The sequence below is a fragment of the Chelonia mydas genome, chromosome 5, assembly GCF_015237465.2.
Source record: "Chelonia mydas isolate rCheMyd1 chromosome 5, rCheMyd1.pri.v2, whole genome shotgun sequence".
Taxonomy (NCBI): Eukaryota; Metazoa; Chordata; order Testudines; family Cheloniidae; genus Chelonia; species Chelonia mydas.
Window position 1 is genome coordinate 74,155,770 of NC_051245.2, and position 10,330 is coordinate 74,166,099.

Below are 10,330 nucleotides of genomic sequence, written 5' to 3' on the forward strand. Positions count from 1 at the left end.
CTTCATTCATTTTAATTCAGCATATAGACTATAAATTCCAAAGCTGTGTGAAATAGATGATCTTAAATTCAGGCCATGGAAGTTCAGTTTATTTCTTTCCTTTAAAAATAAGATTATACTAAAACACACACACAAACGTGAGTTATTCAACATAGAATTGACAAAAAAGAGAGAAGTTGATGTACCTAATCAGTTAAGTAACTCCCAGTCTCAGCAGAAGACATTAGATCTGTTCAGAAAAAATCTATTGACAAATAAACTGACCCTTCATAATTAATTGAGAAGGTAAAGAAAAACATTAGAAAGTTAAGAATTTTTAGTTGTCATATCTTTTTTTTTATCTATTTAATTTTCCCAAGTTTGCAACGAGAGAAAAAAGCCCTGTGTCTTACAAACTCCATTAGTTTTGCTATTCTGGCAGCATTCATAATTTCCTTCACTTCTCTGGAGCATGAGCAGAACCATATTTAAGAATGCATGAAAGTAAGCTTTGTCAGCATAACCCGAGGAGCTTATAACTCCTGTGAAATCCACATTTCCTGACTCACTGGAATTTTGTATGTTCCACCTTCACAGCCTACAGTAGTTGGCTTCCTTATGGTGCTTATAATTTTTCAGCAGAGGTTGTGGATCAAAAAGGACTTTGCAGTGTTTGTGGCCAAGATCTAAAGAGATGCGAGGGAAGCTTCTACAGCCCCACAAAACAATGTTAATGTTTCTTACACTTGTATTCTAATGGCAATAGTGTTTTAGGAGGGGCTATTGCAGCCTGTCACGGCACGGGTGTCAATGTCATTCCCGTTCATCGTCCCACTCCAGGACCCCACCTCAGCACCGCCTCTGCAGCCCCAGGCCTCGATTGCCGGCATCTCGCTGTCGTGGGTCCGCCTGTCAGAGCTGACCGCAGAGCAGCTGTTACCGATGGTACTGGTTCTCCACGTCGGGATTGCAGTCCTGTGGTCAGCACCGCTCCCGGCGCCACCGCTCCTCCCAGACCAGGGACAGCAGTGGGTCGTATGTCAGCCCGGCCTTCCTTTGTAGTCATCCATCAATGGGCCAGGCCAGCCAGACCAAGCAGACATCTCCCCCGGTGCCACAGCAGGTGCATTAGCACCGGGCCCTGTGGCCAGCCCAATGGTACCAGTGGGCACCGTGGCCCCTGACACAGCCCCCGGTGGCCTCCCTCTTCAGACCCCCGAGGAAGGAGTTGATGGGATGTACATCCTTGGCACTGTGCCCGGAGACTGACCAGGTAGTGGACCCTCGGGTGTAGGTGGACACACAAAGTACCATGCCGGCCTCCTCACCCTCCCTGGATGAGGCGATTACGGCCCCTCCGTCCCACAGGAGGACTTTAGGGCCCACCAAGGACTCTTAAAAAGGGTGGCACTGAGCTTCCACCTCCCAGCAGAGAAGATGGAGGAGCCCTCAGACTCCCTGTTTAATGTGCTGTCCTCCTCGGTACCAGGCAGGGTGGCCTTGCCTCTACACGAAGGGGTGGCAAAAATTTCAAATGCTCTGAGGCAAACCCCGGCCTCATTGGCCCCCATCTCTAAGAGAGCGGAATGCAAGTATTTTGTACCCGCCAAGGGGCATGAATACTTATACACCCATCCTGCTCCTAACTCCCTTGCGGTCGAGTTGATCAATCACAGGGAACGGCAGGGTCAGCCAGCCCCTATCCCGAAAAATAAAGATTCAAGGAGGCTGGACTCATTTGGAAGGAAAACGTATTTGTCCTCGAGCTTCCAGTTATGGGTGGTGAACCACCAGGCTCTCCTGGGCCGGTATGAGTTCAATCTGTGGGGCTCCCTGCCCAAGTTCAATAGGAGCGCGACAGGAAGGAGTTCAAAGCGCTGGTGGAGGAGGGCACAGAAGCTGCCGGGCAACCCTGCAGGCAGCTTCGGATGCAGCGGATACAGTTGCGTGGTCCATGGCCTCCGCGGTATCCATGAGACAGGCGTCGTGGCTCCTGCTCTCTGAGCTGTCCAGCGAGGCGGAGACCTCCCTGCAGGACCTTTCGTTTGATGACAAAGCTCTGTTTGCGGAACAAACAGATACAAGGCTGCATGGCCTGAAAGACTCCCGCACGACTCTCCAGACTCTGGGTCTCTATGTTCCGGCTCTGGCTAAACCTAAGTTCAAGCCGCAGCAGACTCCCGCTCCGGTCACCCATTCGAAATACGAGTCGTCTTATAAGAAGTCATGGGACTATAAGAGGTGCCTGCAGAGGCAGTCTCAGCCTGCCCCTCAGCCTGGGTCCTCCGAGGGCAAGCAGGCGGGGAAGAGGTGGTTTTGACGGGATGCCCGGGGGCACCCTGCCAGTTCTCAACAGGGATCCACCCTCAATGAAGCTTCCCCTCCAATCGGTTGTGTGCTTTCCTCCCAGAGTGGTCGTGGCTGACCTTGGACCGATGGGTCCTCAATACCATCTCCCGGGGCTACGCCCTCCAATTTACTTCCACCCCGCCCAACCACCCCCCTCCCCTGTCCCTCCGGGGGGACCCCTTGCACGAGGCTCTGCTCAAGCAGGAGGTGGGGCGGCTCCTGGGCCTTGGGGTGGTGGAAGTGGTACTGGGGGAGTTCAAAGGCAAGGGGTACTACTTCTGCTGTTTCCTTATCCCGAAGGCCAAAGGGGAGCTCAGGCCCATCTTGTACCTGCGAGGCCTGAACCAGTACATGGTGAAGCTCAAGTTCCGTATGGTCTCCCTAGCCTCCATCGTCCCCTCCCTGGATTCGGACTGGTACTCCAGGACTTGGGACTTGATCTGCAGGACGCGTACTTCCATATTCATATATACGAGGGGCACAGACGCTTCCTCCGTTTCACGGGGCGGCAGGAACACTACCAATTTATGGTCCTCCCATTTGGCCTGTCCACTGCCCCCGGGGTATTCATGAAATGTATGTCGGTGGTGGCGGCCTACCTCAGACGCCAGGGGGTCCAGATCTTCCCCTGTCTAGACGACTGGTTGGTCAAGGGCAGCTCCCGGTCACAAGTGCGGGATCACGTGGCACCACTCTGGGCCCATTGGTAAACAACACCAAGTCTGCGTTAGTCCTGGTACAATGCTTAGAGTTTATCGGGATGCTCTTGGACACCTTGTCGGCCAGAGCCTCCCTCCCACTGGACAGGTCCAAGATCCTGAAAGGGCTCATCAACACAATCACAAGGTTTCCGGTGACAACAGCCAGAGCGTGCCTCCAGCTCTTGGGTCACATGGCATGCACGTATGTGGTCTGTCATGCCAGACTCAGGATGAGGCCCCTCCAGCTCTGGTTGACTTCGGAGTTCTCCCAGGCCAGGGACAGGATGGACAAAGTCCTCACTGTGCCCGAGCCAGTACTCGCCTCCCTAAGGTGGTGGTCCTCCCTGAGAAATATGCTCCAGGAGGTCCTGTTCAGGGGCAGGGCCCCATTGCTGGAACTGGTGTCCGACGCGTCGGACCTGGGATGAGGGCCCATGTGGGGAGTGTTCAGACCCAAGGTCTGTGGTCAGCTCAGGATTTGACCCTACACATAAATGTCAAGGAGCTCAGGGTGGTATGGCTGGCATGCATGGCCTTCTGCTCTCACCTGGAGGGCTGGGTGGTCAGGGTCCTCACGGACAACACAGCCTCGATGTTCTACATCAACAGGCAGGGCGGGACCAGATCCTCCGCCCTCTGCCGCGAAGCCCTCAGGCTGTAGAACTTTTGTATAGCCCACGACATCTGCCTACAGGCCTTCCATCTGCCTGGTGCCTGGAACGCGTGGGCGGATCGCTTGAGCAAGGAGTTGTCCTTTCAGCACGAGTGGTGTCTCCACCCACAGGTGGTGCACATACTTTTCCCACAGTATTCTTGCCAGCAAGTTAAAGTAGTATGGGCTGGATGAATGGACTATAAGGTGGAAAGAAAGCTGGCTAGATTGTCGGGCTCAACGGGTAGTGCTCAATGGCTCCATGTCTAGTTGGCAGCTGGTATCAAGCGGAGTGCCCCAAGGGTCGGTCCTGGGGCCGGTTTTGTTCAATATCATAGAATATAAGGGTTGGAAGGGACCTCAGGAGATCATCTAGTCCAACCCCCTGCTCAAAGCAGGACCAATCCCTAATTTTTGCCCCAGATCCCTAAATGGCCCCCTCAAGGATTGAACTCACAACCCTGGGGTTAGCAGGCCAATGCTCAAACCACTGAGCTATCCCTCCCCCTATCTTCATTAATGATCTGGAAGATGGTGTGGATTGCACCCTCAGTAAGTTTGCAGATGACACTAAACTGGGAGGAGAGGTAGATACGCTGGAGGGTAGGGATAGGATACAGAGGGACCTAGACAAATTGGAGGATTGGGCCAAAAGAAATCTGATGAGGTTCAACAAGGACAAGTGCAGAGTCCTGCACTTAGGACGGAAGAGTCCCATGAACTGCTACAGACTAGGGACTGAGCAGCTAGGCAGCAGTTCTGCAGAAAAGGACCTAGGGGTTACAGTGGACGAGAAGCTGGATATGAGTCAACAGTGTGCCCTTGTTGCCAAGAAGGCCAATGGCATTTTGGGATGTATAAGTAGGGGCATTTCCAGCAGATCGAGGGACATGATCGTTCCCCTCTGTTCGACATTGGTGAGGCCTCATCTGGAGTACTGTGTCCAGTTTTGGGCCCCACACTACAAGAAGGATGTGGAAAAATTGGAAAACGTCCCGCGGAGGGCAACAACAACGATTAGGGGGCTGGAACACATGACTTATGAGGAGAGGCTGAGGGAACTGGGATTGTTTAGTCTGCGGAAGTGAAGACTGAGGGGGGATTTGATAGCTGCTTTCAATTACCTGAAAGGAGGTTCCAAAGAGGATGGATCTAGACTGTTGTCAGTGGTAGCAGATGACAGAATGAGGAGTAATGGTCTCAAGTTGCAATGGGGGAGGTTTAGGTTGGATGTTAGGAAAAACTTTTTCACTAGGAGGGTGGTGATATACTGGAATGCGTTATCTAGGGAGGTGGTGGAATCTCTTTCCTTACAAGTTTTCAAGGTCAGGCTTGACAAAGCCCTGACTGGGATGATTTAGTTGGGGGTTGAACTAGATGACCTCCTGAGGTCCCTTCCAACCCTGAGATTCTATGATTCTCCAGCTGGACCTGTTCGCGACTCAGCAGAACCGTCACAGTCCTTGGTTCTGCTCTGGGATGGGCTGGGACGGGGCGCTATCTCCAATGCCTTTCTCCTGTCCTGGTCAGGCCAGTTTCTCTATGCCTTCCCCCTGTTCCCGCTGATCAGCAGGGTACTGGAAAAGATAAAGACAAAGACGGACAAGGCCCGGGTCCTCCTGATTGCCCCAGCCATGGCCCAGGCAGCATTGGTATGGGACCCTCACGGTCCTGGCGGTCGCCCTGCCATGGCCGTTGCCTGCCCGCCCACACCTGCTATCCCAGGACCAGGGCCGCCTCCTTCACCCCAACCTAGCGGCACTCCATCTCACGGTGTGGCTGTTCCATGGTTAGGTAGGGAGGAAAGGACACGTTCGGAAGGGGTTCAGCACGTCTTCCTGGAAAGCAGGCAGCCCTCCACGTGCCGAGCCTACTTGGCAAAGTGGTCTCGGTTTTCCAGATGGGCAGACAAGCGGAGAGTCTCCCCATGGCCGACCCGATCCAGCTTATTCTGGACTACCTCCTTCACCTTAGAGCCCAGGGCCTGGCGCCGTCATCAATCAAGGTGCACCCGGCGGCCATCTTGGCCTTCCATCTGCCGGTGTAGGGCCACACGGTATTCTCCCATGCTATGACTGGCCGATTCCTTAAGGGGTTGGATCGTCTCTTCCCCTACATTCGTCCCCTAGTGGGACCTGAACCTGGTGCTGGCCCGCCTCACGGGCCCCCCATTTGAGCTGCTAGCTACGTGCTCCTGGTCGCGCCTCTTGTGGAAGGTAGCTTTCCTGGTGGCGATCACATCAGCTAGGCGGATCTCGGAACTCACGGCCCTGACCTCCGAGCCCCCATGCACGGTGTTTCATAAAGATAAAGTCCAGCTCCACCCACACCCCTCGTTCCTCCCGAAGGTGGTCTCCGCCTGTCACATGGGTCAGGACATTTTTCTATTGGTCCTCTGCCCCAAGCCCCGTGCATCCAGTGAGGAGCACCTCCTCCACACGCTGGATGTGAGATGGGCTCTGGCTTTTTACCTGGAACAGACTAAGCCATTCAAGAAGTCCTTGCAGCTCTTCATCGTCTCAGCTGAACGCATGAAAAGTTGGCCGATCTCCACTTAGCGGCTCTCCAACTGGATCACCTTGTGCATCTGTACCTGTTATGACCTGGCGGGAATCCCTCTGCCACCAATTGTGAGGGCACAGGCCTCGTCGACTGCCTTTTTGACCCATGTCCCCATTCAGGACATTTGTAGGGCTGCCACATGATCTTCAGTTCACGCATTCACTTCGCATTATGCAGTTGTCCCCCAAACCAGGGCGGACCCCGGGTTCAGCAGGGCCATCTTCCGTCCCGAGAGTCTGTGAACTCCTACCCAGCTCCAACAGATATAGCTTGGAATCACCTACTTTGGAGTACACATGAGCAATCACTCGAAGAAGAAAAGACTGTTACCTTTTCCGTAGCTGGTGTTCTTCGAGATGTGTTGCTCATGTCTATTCCATATCCCACCCTCCTTCCCCTCCATTGGAGTTGTCTGGCAAGAAGGAACTGAGGGTGGGGGGAGCGCATGGCGCCACTCCAGGGGTCACTAGGGGCGCTCCCCTATGGGTACTGCTAGGGGAAAAGCTTCCAGCACCAGTGCACATGGCGAGCACGCACACCTATTGTGGAATAGACATGAGCAATACATCTCAAAGAACACCAGTTACGGAAAAGGTAACTTTCTTTTTCCCAGAAGACTGGTAACACAAAAGTTAGACACAGACATAGGCGTGTAATAGTAATTAATCATTTTTATTAAAAATTAAATGGATTAAAATCTGGCTAACTGATATGTCTCAAAATGGAAACAGGACCTCATCATTCAGTGTGTGTGTGTTTCCACGGGGGTCTCTCAGGGGTTGGTTCTTGGTCCTACACTATTTAACATTTTTATCAATTACCTGCAGTAAACATAAAATCATCACTGATAAAGTTTGCAGATGACAAAAAAATTTAAGGATTGGTAAACAATAGAACAGGTCACTGATTCAGAGCAATCTGGATCACCTGGTAAACTGAGTGTAACCTGGAATACTGTATCCAGTTCTGGTGCCCACAATTCAAGAAGGATATTGATAAACTGGAGAGGGTTCAAAGAAGAGCTAGGAGAATGCTTAAAGGATTAGAAAACATGTCTTATAGCGACAGACTCAAGTTGTGCAATCTATTTAGCTTAACAAAGAGAACATCAAGGGATAACTTGATCACAGTCTAAAAGTACATGCATGGGGAACTAATATTTGAAAATGGGCTCTTCAGTCTAGCGGAGAAAGGTATAACATGATCCAATGGCTGAATGATGAAGCTAGACAAATTGAGACTGGAAATAAGGTGGCTATATTTAAATCAAGATTGGATTTTTTTTTCTGAAAAGATATACTCTGGTTCATTTTGGGGAAGTTCTATGGCCCATGTTCTAAAGGAGGTCAGACTAGGTGATTACAGTGGTTTCTTTTGGTCTTGGAAGCTGAATCAATTACAGTGCGTGGCTCTACTGAAATGTGTTTTTGTCTTCTTTTAAAAACAAAACTAACTTTACTTCCTTTCCTCAGCTATTGACTTAAAGAATGGTTCTGGTGAGGTGTATCAAGGGCCAGCACAGGGTTCTGCTGACACCACTTTCACCCTTTCGGATCAAGACTTCATGGAGGTGGTCCTAGGCAAGATTAATCCTCAAAAGGTAAAGGCACTGTGAACAGAGATGGTCAGTCGCATGGTGAAATATTACTCGTTTAACTCGGAGACATTCTTAAAATAGCACAATTTCTAGTGTGCAGCTTATTTAGAAGAAAAGACTGTCTTGTAGGCCAGTAATCTGACTGAAATACTGAGTCTCTGTGAAAGGTGCTGCTATATAGAGTACAGTGCTCATTCCTAAAATGGCACACACTGGTGTATGAGATACCACGCTTTCTTATTGTAAGTGAGATCTCACATACCACTTTGCAAATCTTAACTGAACAACTCATATCAACCTTGTGCATGTAATAATATTCTGACTTGCAAGATTATTACCTACTTTTTTGTACATTAAGAATGTAATAAAGAAGAAAGGCCCATTACTGTAGTCATGGGCCTGTGGATTTCTGTTGCATTATAATGAGACAGAAATCTAATAAAATTAGGCATAAATCCTCCTAAATAAGGCAAATCACTTAGGGGAGGAGGTTAAAGAAAGGGACATACTATGGAGTCTGCATTTGAGCATCTGCAAATGTTCCTCCTTAAGTACTCATTATTAAAAACACGTTATACAAGTTAAGTGTTTCAAATTTAACATAATTCAGTTTATAGCCTAGATAAATGGATATTCTTAATTAGCTCATCATTCTTAATTAGCTCATCATATTGAGAGCTCTTCTTTGATCCCAGTCAACAGGACTGAAATTAACAGGGACTCTGAATTTAAAATTTGGAGCTAACAGTGTTGATCAGTATATAATTCCTATATACTGCATGAGCAGTAGGAATATATATAGTAAAAATATTTTGTGACCTTGCTATATAGCAGGCACAAGGTCTAAACAAACAAGATTATGACAATCTGTGCATTTCTGTATTCTAAGGATTAAATTGATTGCATTTCATGCACAATATTTGCTGTTAGACATCAGTATCACCTGTGAGTTTCTGTGGAGAGGAGGGGCTTTCCAGGTGAAGATGCTCATGATACCAATTTATATTTTGGACTATTGGCTCCATCAGTTTCTTATTTGAATTTATCTTTATGTAAATAGGACTGTGGAGAAGTGTGCTATTCCAGAATTTTGTTTGCTTTCATATAACCTTCAAATTGCAAAACCAAAGTACAGCAATATTGATTAAATAAACACATTTTTTAAAATGTCTTAAAAAGTATGATCCCCATATAAATTGGGTATCAAATCAGGAGCAGAACTAAAAATATGCAATATTGGAATTTCAGTGAAAACGCTCCAAGACTGATTATTCTGGTTGCATGAGTGAGTGCTCCCCATTGTAAATGTGTTAAGAAAAAAGTAAACTGACAGATTTTTTTACCCATTTAAAAATGGAGATCCTGGCTGGCCATGTGTGAGTTTGAGTAGGGTTCAGTCATCCTTTTCCTATCCTCCTCACCTGTAACAGTGGGGTAATGTTAACACCCACTGAACTCAAGAGGGTATGGTAAGATGGGATTGGGGCCTTGCCTCTGCGTAGTTGTTAATGTCTGGCATTGGAGACTGGAGAAGCTCAGCTTTTACCAGCACGCTTCCCATGCTGCTGAGCCCTCGGGTAAGCATGGGGAAATGGCTCAACCACCTCCACTTCTCCATTCACCACTACCCTTCTCCATCCCTGTATTCCTCAAGAAGCTTGGTGTTTGTGATTTTTGATGTTACATACAATGAGGCTTAAAATGTCTTCTGTTCATAGCTAATGGACATTTCCTGGTGAGGTTTGTCCTCTAAGACATGTCTAAAGTAAACCTCAATTTACTAGTGTAGTTCATTTTTTTTAAAATAACACCTTTGAGAAGTGGGCAAACAATTGAAGAAAATGATTTTTTTCCCCTCTGTTTCCTATAGGCATTTTTTTCTGGTAAACTAAAAGTGAAAGGTAACATCATGCTGAGCCAGAAGCTGGAGATGATTCTTAAAGACTATGCCAAACTCTGAACTGCTAGATGGCCTACGTCAATGGCCCCTAAGAAGAACAGGATTGGCTGTCATTTCAGAAACAGAGCTTGAATCTTTATACAAATTTCTTATTGTCTATGTTCTGATTCACTTTACTGCTAATATGTTTCTTTGATTGTTGCAGATACAAAAACCTGATATAAATCTGTTTAACACTGTCTCTTTCTCTGTTCCTCAATAAAAGTTTGAATCATAATTTTCTCATATTGTAACTTTATTTAAATAAAACTTGTGTAGTTCTTACAAAATACATATTTCTATATCAATTATAAAGAAAATTAAATCATTAAAATGCGCTGATACCTCCTTCCTGCATCACTGTTTTTCATTGTCTTTAGTCCTTTCATACTGCTTAAGTCTGATGATTAAAATGCCGAAGAATGTGAAGATTTTGTTTTTGCAATTGGTGTAGTTGGTGGTTTATTATGGCCTCCTGTAAACATCTTAAAGAAGCTGTTAACTTGAGGTCAGTTTCATTTTTTACATATAGTCTGCATATCTTTCGGTAG

General features: G+C 47.9%; 1 protein-coding gene across 3 annotated transcripts in view; it reads left to right on the plus strand.

The window, feature by feature from the left end:
- Positions 1-10,017, plus strand: part of HSD17B4 (hydroxysteroid 17-beta dehydrogenase 4) — a 128,801-nt gene extending 118,784 nt beyond the window's left edge. For all 3 annotated transcript variants that reach the window (XM_037901600.2, XM_037901601.2, XM_037901602.1), the window contains 2 exons: positions 7,716-7,843; positions 9,711-10,017. In XM_037901600.2, the coding sequence (XP_037757528.1) occupies positions 7,716-7,843; positions 9,711-9,800 (218 nt within the window). In that variant the 3' untranslated portion in view covers positions 9,801-10,017. The remainder of the gene's footprint in view (positions 1-7,715; positions 7,844-9,710) is intronic.
- The last annotated feature ends 313 nt before the right edge of the window (positions 10,018-10,330 follow it).